The 26127-nt window shown below is 43.2% G+C and overlaps 1 protein-coding gene and 1 long non-coding RNA gene across 3 annotated transcripts in view; one reads left to right on the plus strand and one right to left on the minus strand.

Annotated features, from left to right (window-relative positions):
• Window positions 1–18313: 18313 nt before the first annotated feature.
• On the minus strand, window positions 18314–21746 carry LOC132324694 (uncharacterized). The gene is made up of 2 exons (XR_009485702.1): window positions 21648–21746; window positions 18314–20507 (listed from the first exon to the last, which is right to left on the minus strand). It is a non-coding gene; the product is annotated as an uncharacterized LOC132324694 (long non-coding RNA).
• LPGAT1 (lysophosphatidylglycerol acyltransferase 1) overlaps window positions 21635–26127 on the plus strand; it is a 59318-nt gene continuing 54825 nt past the window's right edge. Inside the window, exons 1-2 of one of the 2 annotated variants that reach the window (XM_059841086.1) lie at window positions 21635–21761; window positions 22174–22441. In XM_059841086.1, coding sequence (XP_059697069.1) covers window positions 22204–22441 — 238 coding nt within the window. In that variant the 5' untranslated portion in view covers window positions 21635–21761; window positions 22174–22203. Of the gene's footprint in view, window positions 21762–22173; window positions 22442–23318; window positions 23532–26127 lie in introns of those variants that run through there. The other variant, XM_059841087.1, reaches the window with a different exon arrangement.

Consider the following 26127-nt stretch of genomic DNA (forward strand, 5'->3'; position numbering starts at 1 on the left):
GTAGTCTTATGTGTTCTTTGACCAACTTGTGAAGCTTAATTGTTAATTTTAAAAGAACTTGAAATAGAATTTTGCCAATTATAGAAATTGATCCAGAATAATTGTGGAAATACACTGCTTCATACATCATTTTCACACTTCCTTTGTGATATGAAAGGCTGAACTGTATCCAGACTCACTGGCGGTAGATCACATAGCATGACCTTCACCTGGTCTTCATAAATAGTCTCTGCTTATCACTTTGTAACAAAGCAGGACCCACTTGAGTGAGGAGGAGGGCTGGCACTTCTTACATACTTCAGCTTGTTAATCCCTCTCTTGGAGCAGAAATTTTTATTGTTATTTTCTCAGCAAAATCCCATTATACTGTTATTTCCTCAATCTGATTTCATTCTAAAGCTGACTGGAGTTTACAGGTTTTGCTTGCTTCAAGTGCAGAGAATATGAGAATGAATTACTGTAAACCAAGGCTTCTTTTGCATAGCAGGATGAAGAATTTTTTGCTGTGTTTTCCCATAGTAGCTCCTCTTGGCTGGAGACTATCCAAAAAACCCAAACAAACTGGAAGTGACGTTGCTGGATATCATACCTTGGTCAGGCTGTAATCCTAACTAGAAATGGTAACTGGGAGGCAGGGTTGAAACAGAAGACACAAAATTGGTGAAAAGTTGAGCAGCATCCTCCGTAAATGATTTTCCTTTTGAGCAGGAGACACAAAGGGCCACTGCCTGTCAAGCTGACTGAGGAAAGTGCTGGTTTCTGTCCCACTCTTGTGGTTCCATGCCCATAGTTTGGGGGGTGTGTGTGTGTATTCAGCTGTGTGTGCACACATGCACATATGGACCTATAGCTACAGCTAGTTGAATGGTCCAGAAAGAGCTGACTGGCCTGCTGCTGTGTGTGGTTTCTGTCAGATTGAAGAGCTGACCTCTTTATGGTCAGTTGGGATTTTTCATTAAACCATAGATCAGTTCTTTACCACAAAAACCTCTGTATTTTAATGTTTAAAAAAAAAAAAAAAAAAAGGAGACTTAGAGGTTAAAGAGGTTTTTTACCCTGCATAATGAATGTGTTTCATGCTCTTATTGACCAGTCTGTTGGTGGAAACCTTTGATGGTGCCTTTCCAAAACAACTCAGAAATTACAAGACATTTCCATGCTGGGTAACAAACTTTTCTTGTAAGTCATGTGATGTTCAGAGTGGGAAAGCCCTGCTCTTGTCTGAGGCTTAGCTGTCTGTGAGCTGGTGAGATTAACCCTACTACAGCTGAAAAAAGTGTTCCTTCTTTAAACATGTCTGCTCACCTGATCTGAGAGGCCTCTGGAACTCCAAGAACTTGTATGAGTTTTAAAGCCCAGCAAATAATACTTGAAGCCTGAGAATCTGGACGTTGAATGGGAGATTGCAGGGGGAGGAAAATTGCAATTGCTGCTTTATTGGAAATTACCTTGTACAGGAGGGTGGCTTGCTGTACAAATACCTGTGTTTCTAACAAACTCTGAAGAGTTTCTCATGCTGATTCATTTGCAGGTTAGTTATATGTGTGTGCTGATCAGGAAAGGCCCTGGACCTATTAGTAAATTCTCCTTCTATGTAAGCACAGTGTTTTATGTTTTGTTGGATTTGTAGTGAGGTTATTTTTTGTTTGTTTTGGTTTGTTTTCTAACATGGTGTATTTTTTATTCCTGATAAGCTGGGATATACACCTGTCAAACAGAAACCATGGATTTTTATGGCACACAATGTCTCAAAATACCTAAAGAGAAGTGAGGAAGAGTGTTAAAGTTACAGCAATATACAGAAAGCTGCTGTTGGAGCTCTCAGCAGTGAATGTGATCCTTGACTATTAGTGGAAGCAGGGAGGTTATTCTTATTTGAGTCCTGCATTGTTTCTGGTGCCTGTATTTGAAGATGTGCAACAAAGAATTTGGAAGGCACTTCTAAAATAGGGACCAACTTAAATCTCCTCAGTGTTTCTCAGTAAACAAAGCAGTAACTTGATTACTATGCATAGCTGCACACTGATAATGGAAGACAATTCAGATCTGTTTCTCTTACTGGCAGAAGAAAGAAAATACTCAGTGGCTAGACGTTGGTCCTGAGACAGCTGCTGAGAATTCAAACAACAGAAGGGCTTGTGCAGACAGCTACGTCATGATCTGTTCCTAATCACTGAGATATGCCTTCATCTAGCTTGGATAAATTGTTGGGCTGAGCAGGAGGAGATGATGGAATGAAGATGCCTGGAGGTGCTGACAGTATGTGCAGTGCAGCATTTAGACAATAGTTTTTGGTGCTTAGCTCTATAATTTGACCTGACTTCTCCACGGATGGTGTAGCCAGTTACTCTCGGAAGTTCTTGCCACTGTCATTCCTGTGAACATGTGCTCAGGCATGTGTCCAGAAGTGTCATTTCTGGATTCCTGGCTGATCCCTCACTCCAGGCAATGTGGAACTGAATGCAGGGCAGGGGAGGAATGTCCTCTGCCAGATTCTACCTTCCCTGGAATTTGGAGTGTAATCTCCTGCTAAGGTCATTCAAGTGTATTTCAGAAGTTGCACTCATCGTGGGTATTTATGGAATCTCAGACTTCCTTTCCTGTTTTTGTTTCCTTGGTTATGCCCTCATTTTACCCAAGGACTGATAGGCCTTAATATAGCTGAAGTTTTTGTATTTGATAGGGGATATATTTTGACTTAAATCCTGTGAAACTGTATGGGAATTGCACAGGTCTGGAAGCAAGTTCAATGGTTCTTTAAACATATGCATACACTTTTAAGAATTATTTTATTTAGTGATACAACAACTTAAGTTAAAAACCCCACTAACCTACTGAAAGAATTCATAGGATTTGAAGGCCATATCTTGTATTCCTAAAATATCTTTTGAGTGATATCCAATGTGTGTGTATGCATATAGAGAAAGAGAGATCTCATACAACACAGCATGGAGGCATCTTGCCTCCAGATTAGCTTCATTTCTTTTCTGGTTTGTTGCCTTTCTGTTTGCCTCAAGTGCTTGTTGTGTCCTTGATCAGCATATTTACACACATGTGTCCTTTTAGTTCCTGACAGCATCTTCTATGAATAATCTGTTCCTTTTGTAGCAATGCAGGTGTACTCAGGTGTCTGCAAACCAAGACGGCAGGGGGGAAAAATAGAGGGTGGGGATGGGAACTTGGGAGCCCTGCCAGCTCTCAAAGCAGTTCTGAGCTGAGTAAAGCTCAAGAACTGGTAGTTGTCTCTGCTTGACTGCTGCAGTTCTGTGTCCAGCACTATGGGAGCTGCTCTTGCTTAGCACACATAGGTGCCTCCAAGGACCCAACCTGAGATGCTAAGCAAAAGTACACTTACCCAGAACCTTGCCATTTTCACCTCCAGAGCAGAGAGAGTGACTGAGACAAAAACACTTCCTGAAATCAAAGGAAAACCCAGAGTTGCATGCTTTTCTAGCAAGGCATGTTATGCAGTATTGCAGTTACCCTCTCCTCCCCCTGTGAATCTGTTTTGTGTCACCAGGAAACAAGCCTAACTCTCTTAGTGACCCCTGATAGTTCCTGAGTTGTTTGTACTCCAAAGAATATCTCTCTGCCAAAGGGCAGCTGCTCAAACTCACTCCTGAAGTCACAGATTGCTGCATTTCAGTGAGCAGTCATCCCAGGTCTGTGCTTCAGAAAGTTGCTCTACTCTGCTGATTGTTAGCTGAGAAATAGGAAGCATTTCTTTGGTGTTCTTGTTTGCTTTCAGGATATGGTATTTATCACTTGCTTGTGCACCTCCAAGTGATGCTGTCAAAACTAAGGACAGCTTGGTTGTATGTTAATGAAGTTTGCACTTAGCCTCAGCCTCCTGACCCAAGGATCTTAGATAAAGTACGGGCAGCGTTCAGTGAATTTTGAGAGGAAAGTCTTTCTGAGGTTAGAAAGAGCCTGTAGCAATGCCTTTAACACTTTCTAGTCACTGGACACCTAACTGTAGTAAAAAGCTGATTTTTTGTTTTACCAGTGACCCAGTAGAGCAGTCAAGGAGATACTGAAACTGTTTTATTTTATAGATGATAAAAAACTTAGGCCATAGCTACTTCACAGTCTTAAAAATCATTCTTTCTCTTTTTCCCTATTGATAAGGAGTCTTATATTCACATTGCCTCAGACATGATTGTGGAGTTTTCCAGAAGTCTTTTAAAACTTTGATTACTAAAAGCAATTGTTTATAAGGGGTTTTTTTTAGGGGTATCATTGGTGACTACAAAGCTCCAAGGAGGGTAGGGTAAAATAAGGGACTTGTGTGGGTTGGCTGATTTAAAATACCTTTGCTCAGCATTTTAAGTATGTGGCTTGCTGGCAATCCATTTTATAGAGCCTGTCCTTGCTTCCCAGAAGCTCTAAATTTAGGAATGCAGTTAATGTGAAATTAAGAGCTGTCCATGCTTAACACACAGCTAACTATATGGAGGAAACCCAAGGAGGAGCAGTTGAGCTGGAAGAGACTGGGATAAATATAAACTGAGTATGCTGTGGATGGATGGACTCTGCCAAACACGGTGGGTGAATCTTCAGGGTACAGTTTCCTGCTTCACTTGACACCTTCTAGGTGTGTGGCAGTGCTGAAAAGGGACTCTCTCTTGTGCTTATTCCTGACTCCAGCTTTTCTCTTTGGATCAGATCATGAGTTTATTCCCTTAAAACAGTTCCAGTTGGCTTGAGTGGTTTTTTCTGCTGGTTTGTCTTGTCTGACTGTAGAGTGACTTGGTCAGTGCAGTCAGTACCAGACAGGTGCTGGGGAGGAGAGTGGTGTATCCTGAAGTGCTGGTGAACTGCTGGACTGGCTGACTGAGCACCTGCTGTGTGTTTCTGTGTTTAGCAGGAGTCTGGAGGGAACTGTGAGTTCATGTCACCTGAACTGTGGCTTTTGTGCATGGGCAGCTGGAGAGGGCAGAGAGCACTGCAGAGTTCCCAGCCAGCTGCCCGGCCTTGCTGCTGCTCTGAGTCACCGCCCAGAGTGAGGGAGGTGACACAAGGACAGGAAGGAAGAAATGCCCTTTGGAGCAGTGGCTGGGCCAAGCTGTGTGAGTGTCAGTCTCTGCTCTGCAGCAGGTGAGGCATGCTGGAGTGTGTCCTGATTTCCCAGCAGTGCATGTGGGCAGCAGCTCACAGTGATGAGCCATGAGCTTCTGACTCTTCTTGTTTCACAGAGTCCCAAGGTGTGCAGAGGTCTGATTGCAGTTTATACCAGTGATATTCCTACATGAGCCCTTACAAATTCTGGCTAAAGCTAGGCTTTTATCCCTTAGCCTGAAATGCACTGGTACTCGTTCCATGGGTACATGTTTGCAGAAATTGGTCTGTGCAAATGACAGTGTCCAAACCAGATCGGTGAGTGAAGTGGATGCAGACCTCTCAGAGCTGCTCACCCACTGCAGGCACAGGGGAAATTTCAGGAGTTGTGGTAATTGACAAATGTCTGACCTCTTCAGAAGGTCTCTCCCTCATTCCACAAGGGAGGAGCAAAAGCAATTGTAATTGATTTGGCTAATTATTGCTACTCATCAGCGAAGCTGATATATGTAAGCAGTGAGCTGATCCTCCCTCCAAAGTACAAACTCTAATAGTTTATTTCCTTTATCTCTCTGTCACCTGTAGTGAATTGATGTGCATTTTCACCCTGGCAGAGGAAAAGGTTTTCCTGACAGCAGTCTGTGCCATGTGAGAGATGCAGGAGATTTCCTTAATTCTCCTTGTTGTAAAGATTTAAGTTTTAGTGTGGACCAAGTCTTTGTGAGTTGGGTAGGAATTTCTGAGAGTATTAATCCTGACTGCATCTGGGTAGTACTAGCCACATCATAGATCCACTGGAAAGATTTGCATTTCTGTTAGTGTGTGTAAATTAGGTCAAGAACAAAACTATACACTGATTTTCATTTTTGGGGGAGTGGGGCAATAAAGATGAACCAGAAGAATAGCTTGAAGATGTATGTTTAGTTGTATTTCAGCCTGACCCTAAAAAAAGCACCCAATTGTGTTGGTTTTCCTTTTTTTAAACAAAAAAGAACCATATAATGACAATAATAACAGCCCTCAAACTTTGTTTTGCTGTTCAGAGTTTTAGGAATTGACTATGGTCATAGAAAATATTGTTCTGTTTTGTGTAGGGATATTTTTTCTTTTTGTATAGGAAAAAAGAGGACATGCCCCCCCCATGACTCTTAACTGTTACAATGCCTCCAGTAGTTAAATTTGGCAAGATAACAAAACCAGTGCAGAATTTAAAAGGTAATTAATGCTTTTGAGAAAAAATATTTTTAAATGCCATGCTGATGATTTTTTTTTTGTTGTAATTGAACCTTTTTTCAACAAAACCCAGTGTTGCAGATCAGGTACTCATGTTCAGGTCTGCCCTTTAGTGACGTGAGTGTACTCAGTGGCAGATGGGAATGTTGATGATTCACTCAATATAGTTATGTGTCAACACTACCTCACCAGAAAACAGCTTACCCAGAGGGATATGGAACTTTAAAATTTGTTTTCAGTGAAGCCTGCTCTGTAGTACAAACACAGTGAGCTCTTGCTGTGAGAAGACAGATGGGAGACCCTCTGTGATGCCTGTGTGATCACCTGAGAGGTGCCTTTCTGCTGCTCTTTGTGCTCTCTGTGCTCTCTGCCCTTGCAGTCATGGCTAATAACAGCACCTACAGGCTGTGCTGGTTTCAGACATCCACTGCCAAGTCAGCCCCTGCTCACCTGTGATGTGGTTTGTCTGACTTGGGAGTTCTCACCTGTGTGTGGCCACTTACTTCCTCCTGGCAGAGATGAAAATATTCTCTGCTATGGAAAACTGCTGGGAGCTTGACATCCTCTTCCTGCTGTAAATCTCTGACCACTTCCAGCAGCTCCAAAGCAGCCCAGGGAGAAGTTGGCATTGACCACCTCAAATACTCTGCTATGCAATCTGAATAAATTTGAAAAATGCCACTTTTAATCTCTTGAGCTTTTACTTTCAGCTGCTTCTCTGCAATCATGATAGCCATAAATCATGTTTAGCCTAATCTCATTCCTCATTTTTATTTTTAGTATATGACTCCAGGAAGTGTGGCTTAAAAAAATCTTTTTAAAAAGAGCCAAATGCTCAGTAAAATCTGTCCTTCTGAAAAAAAAAAAAAAAAAAAAAAAAAACCAAATCTGTCCTTCCAACAGTATTGTTAGGCAATTCAATTAGTTTTGGTTTGACCTTCAAATGCCCAGTCTTGCTGGGCTGTGCCTGACATTTCGCCATTCAAGGAGTAAAGGATTATCAGCACAGGAATTTAGCAGTCGTTTTACAAGCCAAGTGCCTGCCACTCCATCCTGTGGGTGGGACTTGGGCAGCGCTTGTGTGACTTGCAGTTGACAAAAGTTGATGGCAACTTACCAATTTAAAAATTTATCACTGTAATTATCACCTGCTTTATTTCCTCATCTCCTCCCTTTAGAAGAGATAAAAACCCCCAGCATTCTTGTTGTGCTCACAGAAACGATTACAAGTAATAACATTATTTACTTAGTACACTAGAGTATGGAAATAGTGAGATCACACGTGAACAAGAACATAACTCATTTTGTCCTTTACCTTTCCTTCAGGAAGACTTTGACCTGTAAGTTGTAAAGAAGCTGTGGAGCCTGGGTCAGTCCCAGCAGTTCAGCTGTTGGAGCAGTGATTCATTTGTGCCCCTTCTTAGTTCCAGCTGTGGTGCTGATAATGAAAAGCTGACAGCTGAAGGGCAGAGGTGGAAAGGACTTTGTCCAGCAAGACAGCAGCAATCTGCAGCTGGGCTGCCTGAGATATCATTTGTTCACCAGTGATTTGATTACTCAACAGTCTACATGGATTCGCAAGCCATTCACAAGGCTTGAATTTCTAAACATAATGTAGACAAAAGTTTCCTTTAATGTAGGACAAATCCCTAATGCTGTAGTAGGGTTGACACAGGGCACAGAATCTCTGCCATAGCTCTGTGTTGGGCTGCTGTTAAAATGAGGTGCATAATTCATGCTCAGCACAGGCAGTTGAGACCATGACTCATTTGTGCCTCTCTAAAATATTAAACTTCCAGGCCACTTCAATTACAAGCCTGGCAAGGCATACAACCTAATACAGTAAAATATTTATTTGTGTTACCCAGGTAATGGCAAAAGAATCCAGTCATTACAAAGAATGCTACTGGTGATTAATTATTTAATTAGTTTCTTTAATCATTTTGGCTGCCTAGGAGTAGAAAGAGCTGCAGCTGCATGGACATTTCACTTACTGAAATATTTTGGAGATGCACAAAAGCTTTACATCTTCAGAAATATAAGCCTTTAAAGTATTTGTGCATGTGGAATCAAGTGTTAGTCTGAAGGAGGGTGGAAGTTAAAAGAAACTGGACAAACTTAAACTTCTGTAAGAGCAAAGATTAAAGATGGATTCTAAAAGAGAATCTGAAAAAGATCTCGAGGTATTTGAGTTTTGAGGAGGGGGAAATACTAACAGTGCATTTAATAAATGCACTCAAATAGCACATGTTAAGTAATGAAGCTCTCCTGATGAAAGACTAATGTAAATGTTCTTGATGATTAGGTCTAATGTAACAGAATTAGTGCTTCCAAACTGCTAAAACGAGAACCTGGTCCGTGAGCTTTCCTTTTAGTCCAGATGGTAGCAAGAGCTAGATTTCACATCCATTGTATCACAGGTTCAAAATTCATTTTTTTTTTGTGTTTATGTAGGCAGCCCTGTTGAGCTCTGTGTGCAGACAACAGATGTACTTTGCAGTGGACTTTGCCTGGAAATGAATGCATGCAAATGGCTCTATATGTGAAACTGGAGAATGCACTGAAAAATCTGAGTATTCCAGCTCATGTTTCCCTGCATAATGAAGTCACTGACTATATCAGATTATAAAAAGTCATCTTTGGTGTTTATATAATACCTAGGTTCAGCTGAACTATTTTTAATCAGGAATTCAATTGTTTATCTTGTATGTTCTTTTATATCCTTTCATCCTGCATTTGCATACATTGTGATGACCTTTTGTGGAAACCCTGCAGGATTTTTATAACAGTTCAGCTAAAATTCAATGTGAATTCAATCAGCTGTTCCAGGCTGGGTAGGATCTCAGCAGCAACACAGCTCACAGGGTGAAGAGCTTCTGTGAACAAGGGTACAGAGAGTTTTTTCTGTGATACTCATCGCTTCTACTGGAACAGAATGTTAATCCATTTATTTTGTGAGGATATTTCATTTTTCACCTGTTTTTAAGGATGGTGACCAGAGACTGTAGGGTTTTGGCAGCTGCTGATCTCTGAGCTGCAGCATTACAAGACTAAAATTGCAAGTCAATGTTTTTATCTTTTTGTTTTGAACATAAAGTCAAGTAGTGTTTTCTAAGGCCTCTGGCAAATACTGCTGAGGAATGACTGCTCCTGGGTGTGTTGGTTACAGCAGTGGTTTGCAAATCTTCCTGAGGTCCTGCAATGATTAAGACTTCTGCAGAGGGTATCACACAGTGTATTTGAGCAAGCTTGATCAACTTTTTTCCCTGCAATCTATTGCCTTGATTCTGCAAATTCACAAGTGGATTCCACTCAGTTGTGTCTTCACTCAGCTGCTAGCTTGCACTTTTTCATCCATCTCCTCAAGACATAATCCACAGCTTCTAACAGGTCATCCTGCACAGCAGTGCTTGCACCAAATCCTTCCAAATGCACCCTTGGATTCTTTCTGTAACTCCCTGAAGTTACCCTTGCAGAAGTTGTGATGCTTTGAGTTTCTGTCAGAGGAAGAGGAGCAGGATGAGCTGGGCAGTGCTGTTCATGTGTACAGCACAGATCACCCTGGCTGCTTTACAGTCAGTGGCAGCCTCTGCCTGACCACCTGCCAAGCTGCTCCCTTCCTTCCTCACCTTTCACATGGAAAACTTCGTGGCCAGGAGCAGTGTGAAGGTGTCTGGCAGCATAATGAATGGCAGAGATTCCTCACCTGGAATGTGAGCCTTTCTGCTGTAGATTTGGACACGTGTAATTAATGTTTGCTCACAGCTCTAGATGCTGCTGCTGCCATCTAGGAGAGGGAGCCCAGGGAATGTTTTTGTGCACTCATCTAACGACTGACGTTGGTCTAGCTTTGGGTTGGTTGGCTGGGGGTGTTGTTTGTTTGTTTTTTAATGTGTACCACATCCTTAGGGGAGAGATGATCAATATTTAAGGAATGTAACAACTCCTATATTACCTCCACTTGGAGACAGAAGTTACCACAATAAGAGTGTGTGTTGTAGGGAGTGGAATGTGCAATATAATTTACATAGTCCAAATTACTGGCCTCCACCCCAACCTGAGACAGCAATAGCCGGTGTGGAACAAGAAGGTGTCAAGCCTCTGCTTCCATTTCTCCCTGCCTTTAGGAAAAGAAAGAGCTTATCACTGGGCATGGTAGGTACTGCTGGATATGTCTGAGACATTGCCCTGGCCAGGGCTGCTCCCTACTAGGTTGGCAGCTGGTAATCTCAGGCACCAAGATAGTCTGGAATTCAAGTACCACCCCATGGTACGTCCTGTTTCTTCACCAGTCAAGCCTGAGAACCCTTACTAACAAGCTGTCACAAATGCAACATAATTTTTTCTTCAACTGTTGTTTATGTTTGTGTTCATCTTTGGTAGCTTTGCCTTGAAAGAAAGAATCTAACTCAGTCATCACTAAGTATTAACAGTGGAAAAGAGGATGCAAGGCTGGGTTTGGGAGGCAAATTCCTTGGAATACACAAGTACAGAGAAGAGAACATGAAATAGTAGGTTAAATACTCAAGCCTACACTCTGCTGTATTGAGCTCTTTTTCCAGCATTTTACTGCTTTGATCCATACTTACAGTTTGCCAATCAAGACCCATTTTATGACAAGCTAACATTTTACTTACTTTTTCACATTCTTGCTCCGACTGGGACTTTCTGCTTCTCTGTAAATGTTCGGCCTAAAAGGTTTGAATTAATGTCTTCTCTTTAGACAGATGCTGCCATTTAGAAGTGCTATCTGAAAGACATGCAATTAATTCTTGACCTCAATTAACTCAGTACACCATTCTCAGAGCTGAGTGTGATAAGCAGTTATGGTTCTATGATACTGAATTTGCTGTGATGTATCATTCAGCACTAACACAAGGCACATCTTGTTTGATAATTTTTCAGAGCCTCAGCACATCAGCCTGTTCTGTCTTCTCCTTCCTCCCCCCTTCCAAAACTTGTAGTGGCTTCCACTGATGTCTCAGTCTTGACAACTTTAAGTGAAAGCAAGTGGAAAGATCTGAGTTCTAGCGATAATGAGACTTCATTTATCAATCTCACAACTGCATTTAATGCCATTTTTCAACCCCCAAAGCTGGGGATGGATCCCCACCTGAACAACGTGGTGAGTGTCCTGCTCAGAGCCTCCAGCTTCCACTGGAAACCTTGGGGCTGTCGAGCAGGCAGGTGACAGCTGGGACCTTAGAGAAACTTGCATTTGAGACAGTGTGAGATGAGGCACAAAACACTGGTAGGTTGATCAGCCTCAGCCTGGGCCACATGGGATTGACAAGGGGGTGTAGGGTCCAGAGGAGCTCAGTGGAACTGGAACTACTGATACTTCTATGTGGAGAAAAAGGGGTAAGAGTTGAGCAGATGGTTGAAAGGGTTTTTATCTTCCACTAGCATCACTTCTGTTTGACAAAGGGAGTTTCTGTTATGCTTTTACTTTCCTCAATACTTTTTTTTCTAAATACATACTATTACAAAAATAGTATTACAGTTACATCTATCATTAGGAAACTGGATGATTTTGAAACTTTACTTTCGTTTCTTTGTTCCTTTTTGTTGACTCAGGCTGAACAAATCAAGCTATGTAATCCCTCGCGGATTCATCCATGCCATTAGGATTGCTTTTCTTAGCCACAGTTAACAAGGGTGTAATGGGCTTTACAACATTTTATTAAGTTGAAATGCATCAATAGCACTAATGATAAACAATTGTGGTATTTCAGGAAGAACAATTTCCAGCTCTTATTGCACATGCCAACCTAGGGAGCTTTTGGGCAGCACATGACTGTGTGGCATGAAAATAGGAAGCAATTGTCCCTTACAAATATGTTAGTGCTGTGGCACAGACTTAAGGAAACTGGTCTTGGATGTCTGTGGTAAAAAATACATAACAGAATTACTATCATCTGGATGAACACTCCTCTTTGACTGATGACTGTTGCCCAAGTCTGTGCTGTTGGCTGGTGTAAATCAGGATAAAGTGGTTTGGATTGGCTGTAGGGAGGACAGGAATGGGCTTTATTGTTGATGCCAATCATAGGACAGGGGGTGGTGCCTCCTCCCTTCCTCTCCTTCTGAGCACATTGGGCCTGCCCCTGGCCTAGGATGATAAACTTAGTATGAAACTACAGCTAAGATGTATAAGGGTTTTCTGGAATTCAACCTTCTCCTGCATCCATGGAAAAAAGAAGACTTCAGTTAGGACCTAAATATGGCCTTGCAGTACCTGAAGGGAGCCTATGAGAAAGATGGAGAGGGACTTTTTACAAGGGCATGTAGTGACAGGACAAGAAGGAATGGATTCAAACTAAAGAGAGTAGGTTTAGATTGGATATTAGGAGGAAATTCTTGACTGTGAGGGTGCTAAGGCACTGGCACAGCTGCCCAGAGAAGCTGGGGATGCCCCATCCCTGGAAGTGTTCAAGGCCAGGTTGGATGGGGCTTTGAGCAATGTGGTCTGGTGGAAGCTGTGTGCACAGAGCAGAGGGGTTGGACTAAATGGTCTTTAAGGTCCCTTCCAACCAAAGCCATTCTGTGATTCTATGATCCTTCCCTGTAGGAAAAAAAAAACCAAAACAGGATACCTTTTAATGCCCAACTGATAGTGTTGTCTACCTTAATTAATGATTACTCATTAACCAGAGCCAAGAGTATCTTTAACTGAAGTTTTCCCAAAGAAATGATTAATTGCTGTTAACAGTGGACATCAGTATTCTGCATTCAGCAGAGAGACCACAACCCTGTTTTTCAGGCAGGTAGCAAGGCTGCAGAGGATGTGGGTAGTTTGAATGCAAATCATGGTGTGACTTCTCCTTTTGGATTTCCTTGAGCTCGTGCAAAAACTGTAAAAGCAGCTTGCACCACGGATGTGTTCATGACCTTCTCTGGGTAACCAAGTTAAACATAGTCTCAAGGAAGCTCAGCAAAACGCTTGCAAAGCTGCATATGGCATCATAAGACAAGGAGGCTGCATGCTGTGCTAAACTGGGGGAGGGAAGATGAGGAGTATTTCAATAGATCTCTGTCCTAATCAGATTTCAGTGATGGTATTTATTTTACAATACTGGCTTCCTGGAAATGTACAGTGGACCTTGGATCAGACCTGATTAGTTTGTCCCCAGGTCTTCAGTCAGCTCAAATAGGATGGATCTTTGCACTTTGACCAGTGCTGTTTGAAATCACTGGAATTCAGCACATGGACAAACAGACTTCCCCACAAAGGCAGCTGTTGTTGTTTCATTGGACTCCCTTTCTTTTTCAACTCAAAAATCACCACTTTCCTGAAACACCAATATTAATTTTAGATTGTACCAATATAGAATTCAACAAACATAAGAAAGTTAAAGTAGTGTGAGTAACTCTTTTATTTTTGTAACAAGCTGTTCACTAGGGATTTAAGTGTGATAATCACATTCAAGAGCAGTGATAATATTTATTTAGTTCTCTTGTATTTATGGTTTGATCTACAAACACTGACCTGGTGTTAAGAGTTTACCAAAACCCAAGTAGGTCAGTCTGGTAAATGGTGACTTGAAGTGAACTTGAGTGAAAATAAGAGCTTCATCTGATCTCTATGCAACATATGAACTTTATGATCAGGACCATACAGCAGAGTGCTTAGTTTGCCAGTACAGATGGAGAAAAATATTAGAGATTAATTCAGGGCTGTCAAATTCCTGGTTTTTCTATATATATATTTTAAAAATGGCTAATCACAAAACAGTGTGATAACTAGAAAATGTTAGGAGTCCCATCTGCCTAAAAACGGGTTGGTTTCATCTCTGTGTTTGTACCAGGCTTCCTTATGCAAACTTAATGGGCTTACAAAAAAATCTTGCAAAGTGCAAGCTTATATTTAATCAGCATCTTATCATTGCCTGAAGTAGTAAGATTCTGTAGATGGGATTGAATTAAATCAATGTTATGGATAAAAGATTGCATAACCAAGCAAACAAAGAGGTTAAAGATTAATTAGGTGGAGTAACTCTAGAGCTCTGTTCTTTCAAAAATGCCAACAAACCAACACAAAACAAGATGCCACAGAAATCAAAAGCAAACCCTCAGCTCAGACTTACCTTGGTGACAGTAGTGTCCATGGGGTGAAGGAAACACCCATGGAACTGAGATGAGGACCCAGCTTTGTTGTCAAAGCTGCCCACTGACTGCCACACAGTGTAAGGCAGAAGCAGCAAAGGGAAGTGCTGCTCACTCACCACCTGGTTGCATTGTGCTGTGTCTGGTACCCATCTTTAATAAGACACCTCTGTCAAAGTCTCAGTTTTGCTTTAATGTGAAATCAGACACCTCAAAACACCTGAATTATTCAGCTCACAATTACAGGGGCTGGTATGGAGACTTTATTACAGTATGAAAAGGCATTGCAATAGCAGGAACAACCTCTCTGGGTTTTAAGATTATATTGATTTGGCCAACTGTGAAATACATTGAGTAACCTTACCAGGTCTGCATATGAGTTACAGAACATGTAGCTACAATAAGAGGCCTTATATAATCATATGCTGGACCAAGAGCAACCCAAAAAATTATAAATATGATGTGTATGTCTTACATAAAACAGATTGCAATAGCAAATCCAAGAGTGGCATTGTGTGAATGTTAACAAGCTCTGCCTAAGTGGAAAATGATGACATTTGCATAGAGCTGGTAGAAGAAAGGGAGCTATGGCTACGTCTGCCTCACCTTCTGCTAGCCTTGACTAGCTGGCAAGTTGTTCAAATGGGATATATTCTGGGTTTTGCCTGTCTCACAAATGGTGAAGGTCACGAACGAGATGACTGCACTGTTCTTAGCCAGCTCCAAAATTCCTTGATTTGCTCCTGCAGAAAGCAATGTAACTTATGCTGTAGAAAAAATAAGTACAATCAGATATTAATGTACCCAAATTCTTTTGGAAGATCAAGATAGCCTTCACTGAAGCATCATCTGGCTTTGTCCCCCTCTGTAGCTTATCCTGAGAGTCTCTTTAGATTCCTTGTGGTGGAAGTAGTACAGATGCTGGTTATCACACACAAAGGAAATAAATGCATCCAAAACCAGTTAAAAACAAACACTTGATTAATCCTGAATAACAGAGTACTTCTAAATATTAGAACATAATCTCCACCTGAAAAAGTTTATGAACTATCACTTTTTATGTGTCCATACCTAGCAAATCTATTTTGACACTGCCTCGGACTCAGCAAACAATTGGAAAGCAGCTGATTAATAAAAATTAGGTATTAAATGGGACAAAAATACCTTCCCATAGAGAAAGCCCAACTATGCTGGCCAATTAAACTGAGCAGCAGCAATTCACCAGATGAGCTCCATCTGAAATGCAGAGCAGGGAGGATGCAGTACACATTCTTGACAATCTCACTATAGAAAGACCCAGTTTGATGCAGGACTCAGTAGATGGAGTGAAGGGACCACAGCCAGCCCCAGCATTAGACATAAGCAGTCTCCTCTCTTCCCCAGTATTTTTGTGCACTGGTATTTTTGTATCCTGATTTTGTGTAGCTGTGTCTTCCATGTTGCATGGCCTCCTTGGCTTGGTTTGCTCTGAGAACACCACAGAAGCTGTGTGTCAAACTTTATTTTTTACTGTATGTGGGACAGAACTTCAAGCATTGCAGTGGAGTTGCCTCACTGGAGCCAGAGTTTCTTCTTCTGTCTGTGTCTAACTGTATAAAATTCCCTTGGGCAAAATTACAAATGCACTAATGCCTGGTTATAAAATGTTTACTTGGTCTCATTTAGGCTTAGAAAAATTTTGGAATGAAATATTAACTTAAAGAGCTATGTAACAATCCAGCTTGCATCATATTTAATGGTTCCTGGTTAAAAAAAAGCAAACAGCCAAACAAACAACAACCAAAGCCCATTTCAGGTCAAATGCTGCTATTTCAATGCTACTTTTTATTCACTCAGGAAAAAATACATTTTGTTTAGTCTGTCTTACACTAGTGATAAAAAAATGGCTCTAAAACAACTCAAGACCTTAACTTGGCAGCCTGCAGTCTTGTTAAATGAGCACTGTAAGATCTGATGTCAACTCAAGCTAGCAGAAGGGAGAAGAAAAGTGTGCATTTATCACGAGCCTGAAAGTTTTGGTCATGCTTGTGATGTTTCCTCTGAGGCCTATATTTTTTTAACGTGAAAAAACTTAGCCTTTCATCCAAGGGCTTAAATATTAGAGAAAACGAGCAAAAATGACAACTCTGTATGCTAGAGCCAAGGGAACTGGCAAGGCTGCAGCTGGCTCATCTTGGTGAAGGGATCTAGAGGTGCAAGCAAGGGAAGGAAACTTGTCAGGGGGCTGAGATTCAGTTAAAGCTTTTTTACATAAATTCAGGAATGTGACACAATGCCACAATTTGCTTCCTTTTTAACTGCTGCTTCATGTTACCCTGAAGTGTCCTTAAAATAATTAAAGTGCAAACAAAAGCATCTTTGACTAAAAGGTCAAATAGGCTGATAACATTTACTTCCTGGAGAGAAATGACAAAAGGCAAGTGGCCTGGGTTTTATGTTTTGTGTGTGATAAATGAAGGTGAGCCTTCAAAAAGAACTCGTGGGTCTGAAAGATTACTGAAAATAGATCTTTAAAAAAGCAGAGCTGATGTTGGATGACTACAGGAAAGAACATGGGATCAGCTTGCCACTGAAATTCAAGGGACTTGGACAAGCACAGTTCCTCCTGAGGTGCAGCTTGGTGGAGATGGAGTAACTGATAGTGCCCTTTAAATTTAAGAATCTGCCTGGAGAATGGAAGTGATTTTGCATTTCTTACAGAGGTTGCAGTGGAAACTAATGTTATAGAGTAATTTGGAAGTTTTAACTGTTGTAATGAAAATGTTAAATGTTCTGAAAACAGTAATGCAAAAATCCTTCACACTGGGATATTTGACACTGCAATGCAGTTCAGAATTGAAGGTTAAATGTAATTTATTTTTTTCCATATCCTAAAACTTCCTCCCTTTTGTGTTTTGGTGTGGGTTTATCTTTTTTTTCCCTTTGTTCATTGCAGAAAACATAGGTAATTGATGCTTTTTTAAACTGTGACTTTTCCAAATCTAATGCTAACTACTTAATTCACTTGAGATGCTTTCTGTATTTTTGTTCCCCTGAGTATATTCCCTGTTTCATAATATGCATCTTCAGCAGCCTGTGCTCTGCATGTTCCCCTCTCTGTAGTTCCTCATGGCAGTTTAGTCTTCTTCCATGTTTTCTATCATGCTCTCTTTTTAAAATAAAATTTTAGATAATTCCCCAAGTAGCCAGTTGTTTTTTTTTTTTTTCTTTCTGAGAGGCTGGAAGCAGTAGTTGTTTTCTGCTCTGCAGAATTTCCAAGATTTCTCAAAAAAATTGGTTTTTTTGTCCTTGCTCTCTGTATGACAGATGCCATAATTTGTAAAAGGCCATTTTGTTTTTACTGTTGTCAGCACGTGAGTGCATCCTCCTAACCCTTTCTGCTCCAACCATATGGCATCTGCATGGAAAAGATTTCAGTTTGCTGCAAGGAAAGCAAGCAGGGAGAGCTGATTGAATCTGGTCGTGACAAATGAGCAGCTTTTGATTTGCCAATCTTTGACCCAGACTGAGGTTCAAAAGCATTCCAAAACTGGCTGTTTCCTGACTCCAGAAACCAATCCTTCAGCTGGCTGGCGTTTGCAGCTCCAAGCCTGGATTCCTTCATGGCTGTGACTCCTGGACTGCTTGGATGGCTGCGCTGCCATTTCCAACTCCAGCTCCGCTCACAGGCAGCCCTAACGCCGCAGCCAAGCTGGGATGCAAAGATGTGCCACTGAAGGGCAGAGTGTGACAATGACAGCAGCTCAATCCCTTCTGGAAGTGCACCCAGACATGAGACACGTTACCCTCTTCAAAAGGCTTTTGAGGAGTCTGTGGCTGACACCTGGCTGGAATCGTGCAGCCAGAGCCAGAGCTCAGGTCCAGCCTGTGCAGTAAGCTGGGTACTCCTCAGGACAATTGTTAAGGCAGCCAAATACACCAGATGTTTGTTTATTACTGTGTAATAGAACAGATGTTTGTTTATTACTATGTCACATTCACACCTCTCACATGTGTTCCCTTCTTACTGATAGAAACAAGCCCAGCCTTCTTCTGTGTTTTTGGCCTGTGGATTATTATGAAGGTAAGTGGGAGACAACTCCAATATTTATTTATCTGCTCCAGCAATCATTGACATTGGTTAATGACCTAATTTAGCCAATGTTCATATCCGTAGCTACCAGTCAATAACCACATTAAAATGTATTTTTACAATGATCAACAGTGACACCCCTGTCAGTATTTCGGTGATGCTGAAAAGACAAAGTTATGGGGGGGTATTAAGTCAAAAAACATGTAAATTTTAGAGAAATTACTAAAAAGGCCATAAAGTGAGAGCTGCTTATATTAATACTTTGCCCTCTTTTTTTGCATTTATAGTACAAAAAAGACAAACTATATATAATGAAAGAGACAAACTATATATAATGAAAGCTCATGAAGCTCAGAGATTGAGAAATGGCTTCCAGAAAATGGAATTTATTTTTCTTAAAATCGAAACCAAAAATCACTTGTGATACTTCTGGGCTTCAGAGTTATTGACCTAATAAAAAATTGCTGCTTTTAGTTGTCTCGTTCTTTTTGTTTGCAGTAATGGCACACATGTAACTTGGTACTAGAAAGGATTCTTAGAGGCTCAGACTGGGTGGCACAGCTGGCTTCTCCAGAGCCGTGGGGTTATTTCATTGTGCACACTTCCTAGGAGTGGGTTGTCCATGGGAAGGCCAGGAAATGAGGAAGAGGGGTGGGTCTTTGCTAGGAGCTCATTCAGCAGAATGCTAAACCACAGCTTCCTAAGCTCTAAGGCAGTCACTGACAAAGAATGAATGCTTTGTACAGCTGCTTCCCCATGTGCAATTCCTTTCTGCAGGATAAATTGCCTAATTCATTACTTGTCTAACATCATTTCTGCAGTTCCTCATTGGATGCACCAGGCTTCAGAATAGTGTTCCAAACTGTGCAGTGGGAATAAAATTAAGATACTTTAAATTTTCTAAAAATTTATTATAATAAATATTTTTAATCTTGGAATGATACATAAACTAAGCCTCATTTTGCTGTTTGATGTGAAAAACCTAAAATGTATCCTTAATAATGGCCTAAAAACTGTCCTTTTTCTGCCTAAGAATTTTGGAGCAAAATTTTGCTGAGAATAACCTCAAGTGTATGCCCAGAGTTGTTTGTATGAGATCTATGGAAAAAAAAACCCAAAGCAACATAAAACTCAAGTTCTACGGATGCTGGTAGCACTTCAGAACAGCTCTAGCTGACTGCACAATGATTACTGAGCACAACTGTCAGGTTTAACCTAGGAATAAAAATAACACAGGCAAAGAAACGCCCAAACTTGCAAACACTTATGCAAGATGTGTCCTTTTTGTCAAAAAGGTCAGAAGTTTAGTGTTGTTTTGTTTGGCTCAAATAGAATATGATGGCATTATTTGGTTGTTTGCATTTTTAGGTTCTCAAATTAAATTTATCTGCAATAACAACTTTGTTTGCTTCCTGGAGTAGAGGTTGGGATTTAATTTTGTTGATGGTACAGTCATCTCTGAAGCCTCATTGTCTAGGAAACAGTAGACTAGCTTTACACATGGCATGGTTAGGATGTGAAACCGATATGTTTTTCAGTCCACATATTACAATTGGAACATTTTTTTTTTTCTTTTTTCAGCACAAAAGACCTTCTAGCACATCTCCTTGTTAAGGTGGTTTCAGCTGCTGCTCTTCCTTAAGAACGCAAGCAGAGTGAAAATCACTTGCAAAGCCAGTGTGTTTTAACAGCTCAAGTAAGCAGAGGGAACAGCCTGCTCAGGCCAGAGAGAGTTGATGGAAGTCTGGCAGAGCTCTTCCATGGCCTCTTCAGGGGTTACAGAGAGGACAGAAGCAGACCTGTGTCTCACAGGCACAGCGAACAGACAAGAGGCAACAGTCCCGTATCACCACCAGGGAAGATGCAGTTACACAGAAGGCAAAACATCCTTATCCTGGAGTGGTTTTGTAAAGGTGCAGGTTTTCTGGATGGGGCTGCCAAGTCTCTGCCCTCAGCTGCTTCTGTGCTGGCATCAGGTGTCTCTGTAGGTTGGAGACCATCAAAGAGTTGGTTTGGAGGTAGATGATGTTTGTGGCTGCTGGGGAGGGATGAGAGAGAAGGAAAAAGACTGGAGAAGCTGATCTATAAAAAGCACACACAAGGGATTTAGGACTACAAGAACAAGACAAAGTGCACTGTTGCTGTCTGGGCCCAAATGGTCTTTCTGGTGGTGCTGAGGGAACCTGTGGAGCATCCTCTGCTACCTTCCCCCATCACCCAACTTTACCAAAAACCAAGGGCAAGGGGGAGTCGTGGGCCTGAGCCATGCTGCTCCCTGGTTATACAGGATGCACAGGACTGGTTATCCAGCCGAGCTCCTTGCCCTGCAGAGGACACCCCCAGGAGTCACACCATGTGCCTGGGAGTGTTGTCCAAACCCTTCTTGAGCTCTGCCAGGCTTTGGTGCTGTGACCACTTCCCTAGGGAGCCGGCTCCAGGGCCCAAACACCCTCTGGGTGAAGAACCTTGTCCTGATATCCATCTAAAACCTCCCCTGACCCAACTTCAGGCTTGTCCCGGTGTCGGCCCGCCCGGCTCCGGGATGGGCGCAGGGGGCAGCCCCTGCCGGTGCCCCCTCCGCGGAGCGCGGGTGTCCGCGGGCCGGCCCGGGATGCTCTGCAGCATGCGTCCCGGCGTGTGTGTCTGTCTGTCTGTGTGTGTGCGAGTGAGAGCGGGAGGGTGCGGGGTCTGTGCGCTGCCCGGCGGGGGCGGCGCTCGCTGCAGAGCCAGCCCCGCTCCCGGGCGGTCACGGCGGACGCGGCGGGGGCGGGGAGCGCGGCCCCAGCGCCCGGCATGAACCCGCGGCGGGGGCTCGGAGGCGGTGGCGGTGCCGAGGTACGAACCCCCGCCCCCGGCAGGTGCAGGGTCCTCCCCCCGCCCGCGGCACCGCCTGCCCTTGCGAGGCCGGGGCTCGGCGCGGTCCCGCCCGCGGAGCGCCGCGCCGAGCCGGCAGGGAGGGGAAGGGTAAGCGAGGGGAGGAGAGGCGAACGCAAGGCAAAGCAAAGCCAAGCGTGCCAGGCCCGGCCGCGGGCGCGGGAGAACCGAGGTGAACCCGCGGTCTGCGCCTGCCCGCCCGGCCCCGCGCTCCCGCCTCCCCCGCGCTCACGCCGCCCGCCCCCCTCTCTCCCTCCGCAGGGAGCCGCAGGGCGAGCAGCGCTGCCGCGACCGGGCCAGCCACCTCCGGGTCCATGAGCCGCCGCCAGCCGCCGCCGCCAGCCCAGACCGCCGCCGCCGCCGGGCCCAGCTCCCCCAGCCCCGCCGCTTCCGCCGCCGCTCCGCCGCCCCGCCGGAGGTGAGTCCCGCGGCCGGGCCGCCGCCGCCCGCTGCCTCCTCGCCCCGCGGGCCCGGGCTCCTGTCAGCCGCGCCGGGGCGGGGGAGAGGCCGCCGGCAGCCGCCGTAGCGCCCGCCGCCTTTCCGGGGAGGGGGAGCTGGAGGGCGGCCGAGAGCACGCGTGTGTGCCCCGCCGGGAGTGCGGGCTGGCGTCCCCCGGAGCCCGGGGACGGAGGCGGCGCCGGCCGGAGGGTCGCGCCGGAGCCTTCGTGCCCCCGAGGTGGGGGTCGCTGCCGGGCCGGGGCCGGGGCCGGGCCGGGCCGGCGGACACCCGCGACTCGCCCCTTCGGGGAGCGCTCCCTGTGCCGCCTTGTTTTTGCTGTCCCCGCTCGGGTAGCGCTCCCTGTGCCACCTCGCTCTCCCTCTGCCCGCAGGACGGTCCCGCGCCCTCCGCTGTGAAGAGCATGGCCGTGACTCTAGAGCAGGCCCAGAAGGTGGGCTGCACCTGCCTGAAAGCACTCCTCAGGTTCGCTTTTATGGTCGCCAATAACCTGGTTGCTATTCCGTCCTACGTCTTGTATTTAATTGTGCTGCAGCCTCTCCGAATATTGGACAGCAAAAGCTTCTGGTATATCGAAGGAGTTTTATTTAAGTGGCTTTTAGCTATGGTGGCTTCCTGGGGCTGGTGGGCAGGATACACAGGTAAGAATATCTTATTAATTTAAAACATACTACTGTGTTAAAAGACTGTTTTCTTAAGGGGATGTATAGGGGAATATCTGAATCTAGTAGATATACAGGATGTGCTTCCTTCACTTGTCTTACACAGATGTGTTTTTGGGTTGAGATGCTGTGTACTGAAACATTTTTTAAGTTATAGCTAGAAACTTTCTATGTTTTAAGAGATTTCAGTCAGTATTTTGTGCTAGTGAAATGGGAAATACGACTTCTCCTTAGCATCTTGATCACATTATTTTTATCACAAAGAAGATACGGCTCCTCAGAAGAGAGTAGATTCGTAGTGTGCGTGTAGCTAGTAGAACTAAACTTTTCTTATATTAAGTGTGTGCGTCTCTAAATCATCTCCCCTTAGAGACATCAGGAGACAAGGCTGAGAAGTTTGACATGAAGCTTGTGTCAGAAGAGTAGGTCTTCTGTTCCTTGCAACAGCGACTGTCTTTTCTGCCGTGTCAGAAGGGAGGGAAGCAGAGGGAACCTCTTTCATTCAAGTAGTGATACAGAATATTTCTCAACCATATGACTCTTCATTTACTGTTAGCAGAGCTAATTACAGTATCTGTAGGGTATTTCCCTCTGCATGCTTGCTTTGTGGTTGTTACTGAACTTGTTTTTGCTCGTTTAGTATTCATAGGCTCATCAAGGTGATGGACTGAACTGAAATATTAAGGAAGGCTCTGGTCTTGTCCGCGAATGCACTGATTTTCATCCTGGCTACTGCTCTTCATGCAAAAAACCAGCCATCAGCTCTTTGTATGAGCTTTGGAAAGGGAAGAAATGAATCTATTGAGTGTAAACTATGAGCAGCCCTCCTAAAATTCTTTCCTTCTCTTCTGCCCAGGCTGCATCTGCAGGTCTTGTGTAAACAAGAAAAACAAGGAATGGCAGCAGACAGCTCTGGAGTCTGGTCAGACTCCTGATTAGTCAGAAAGTCAGTGTTGGCCCAGACGGAGTCTTGTTAGGCAACGAGAGCTGACGCCTCAGTGCCAGTGTGGCTTTTGGTGCCCTGTCCTGTGCCTTTCCGAGATGCACAAAGGTTCTGTGGATACTCTAGGTGAGCTTCCCCTTCTTTCTAAGGACATGGTGGCAGCAGCAGCAGCAAGCTAGACTCTGATCTGTCGGGCTAGAACTGTCACAGCGTTGCACTGCTTCAAAACTGCCTTGCCTGGTGCAGCTCAAGCTTACCCAGAGATGCTGTGTAAAGACCTTTTTATATGTTTGCTCATTAAAAGAAGTCCACATAGTGTTTGCAGTGGCAGGTATGCTCGTAAAAGTCTGCTTTATGTTGTAAAGCACACAGGCCTTCCAGAAGGAAGGACTGACTTTCAAGGTGTCTTGTGTATTATTAATTGGAAATGGGAAAGTTTATAGCCATAATGGTGATGTTAAAGTCATACAGCTCGTGACCCCGAGGATTCACTGTGTGTACTGAATGTGCTGGTTAAAATTCATTGTCCCATGACAATTTTTGAAAGCCATTTCCTCAGGGTAGTTTTACTGCTGACTGCAGAACTGTGTGGTTTCTTTTGCCTATTGCTTGGAAGGTGGTCTTAGCATGACCTGCATATCCTAGAATCTTCCTGAAGCATCTGTTGGTTGGTATTGCTAATGTATCTTGACAATTTGAAACAACTTGTTTTACAGTGTTGAAACGTCTTAGTATATTTGTTTGAAGTATTTACAGGCTGCTATGCAGTAGTGTTTTATAGAATGGTGTATGGGTAAGGAGGCCCTTCTTTTTGCTTTTCACTATGAAGCATGGCTTTTGGGGAGGATTTTGGGCAAATGCTTGTATGAAAGTTTAGTTTAAATGCATTTTATTTGATACAAAGGCATTAATGTGTTTTATACTGAAATTATATGAATTAGCAAGAACAGCTTATTTCTTTGTCCTTTCTTTAACCTCATTAGTGCTCTCTTCCACTTGCAGAACAAACCTGGAAAGTGTATTATTATGGCTTCAACATATGCAGACAGGGTAATCTGTGTGTCTTTTTTCAGATTAATAGATTTATATAAACTTGACACTAGGTTCCCTGTTATTTGTACAGTATGACATAACTAACTGAGAACTGAAATATTGCTTTATTAGAGCTGCAGTGATTCGTCCGAAAAAGACATTGCTCCAGAATTCTTCTGTTCTGAATTCTAAAAAACTAAGTCAAAGGTAGGCTTCAGTATGTCCTATCTTTGCAAAAGTAAATACAAGACAGTGGATATGCATGGGTTCATTGAAAAGATTAAAGTTTTTGTCTTTTGAGTAGCAGAGTAGTTGGTGAAGGTTTTTTTGTTGGTTTGTTTGTCTTTAAGAGGGTCACCAGATAAATAAGTTTACTTGTCTTTTAATTGGAGGGAGTGGTCTGCTTCAGTTGTGTTGCAAGTATGTTTTAGTTCTTTAGTTTATTTATTTTTTCCCTTTCCAAGCTTGGGTCATCTCTTGGGTAAGAAGCGACATAAATAATTTGTAATTAACGACTTAAACTCAGCCTGCAAAATAGATTCAGGGCGGACTTTTTTTGCTCCCATAATTTGTGTGTAGTGTGTAGGAGAAAGCTTAATACCAAATGAAGAGAATCTGGTGAGTGCTAGCTTATCCTTCTGGGCTTTGCTGCTGTTGCATAATTGTTGGTATATTTTATTGAATATAGCTGGAAGAGCTGAGGAAGAACTCCTGAATCATGTCTGCCCTTCTCTTCCTCACCCCTGTCTAAACCTGGGGGTTTTTGTTAAGAACATAGAGGATTTGTGATCACAGAAATTACCTGATCTGTGTCTGTATCAGTAGCTCTAATCTGTGCTTTTTGATAAATGTATGTGTTTCTGTTTGCAGATGCACTTGATTTTATGTAAAGAAATAGCATATGACTGGACAAGCAAATTAAAGAAGGGACTGGAAAAGAAATCGTAAAGGTCACTGTCCTCTCCCTAATCTTTTTCTTCTTAAGATGCAAGTATGAGAGAGAACTTGTGCATAATTGGTTTACTTTGATTTTTAAAGGGCAGAGTATGATAAATATCTCTGTTGTTCTCTTGGGTGTGGGAGCTCAGCACATCACTCCTGATGTCCAGAGCTACCGAGAGAACCCTTGGGGGGCTCGGGAGCCCTAGAATGTTGCCAAAAACACTTAGTGGCTTGATTTTGATCCATCTAGAGATGTGCCACCGATGTATGAAGAAATGGAACATGCGGGAACCACTCAAGTGTAAATAGTGAAGGGAAGATATTATTATAGAGTGAATTACAGATTTTAGAGTTTCGGTACAGGGGGGTAGTAGAGACAAGATGGAGGAATCAGGGTGTGCCACCAAGCTTTTCCTTCTTCTTCCTGTCTTCCATCTTCTGGAGTGGTGTTGGCACCTGTAGATTAGTCTGGGATGAGGGTGTACTTAGTGACGAAGATAATAGGTATTGGAGAAAAAAATGTAAATATGATATACGTAGTTTTTGTTATAAAAGATACGGCCGCCTTAGGGGTGGGCAGAGTACCTTTAGCTGCCGTGTTGGTCAAATCCTTCAGGCAGGGAAAAGGACTTTTTAGATAAGAAATAATAAACAAACTGAAGACCGAAAAAACCTGGCGTCCAGTCTCATCCTTTGAAGCCCAGCGTGCAAGAACCATCCTACGCGTGCCTGGGGGCAGAGACAGACA

The sequence above is a fragment of the Haemorhous mexicanus genome, chromosome 3, assembly GCF_027477595.1.
Source record: "Haemorhous mexicanus isolate bHaeMex1 chromosome 3, bHaeMex1.pri, whole genome shotgun sequence".
In the NCBI taxonomy this organism is placed as follows: domain Eukaryota; kingdom Metazoa; phylum Chordata; class Aves; order Passeriformes; family Fringillidae; genus Haemorhous; species Haemorhous mexicanus.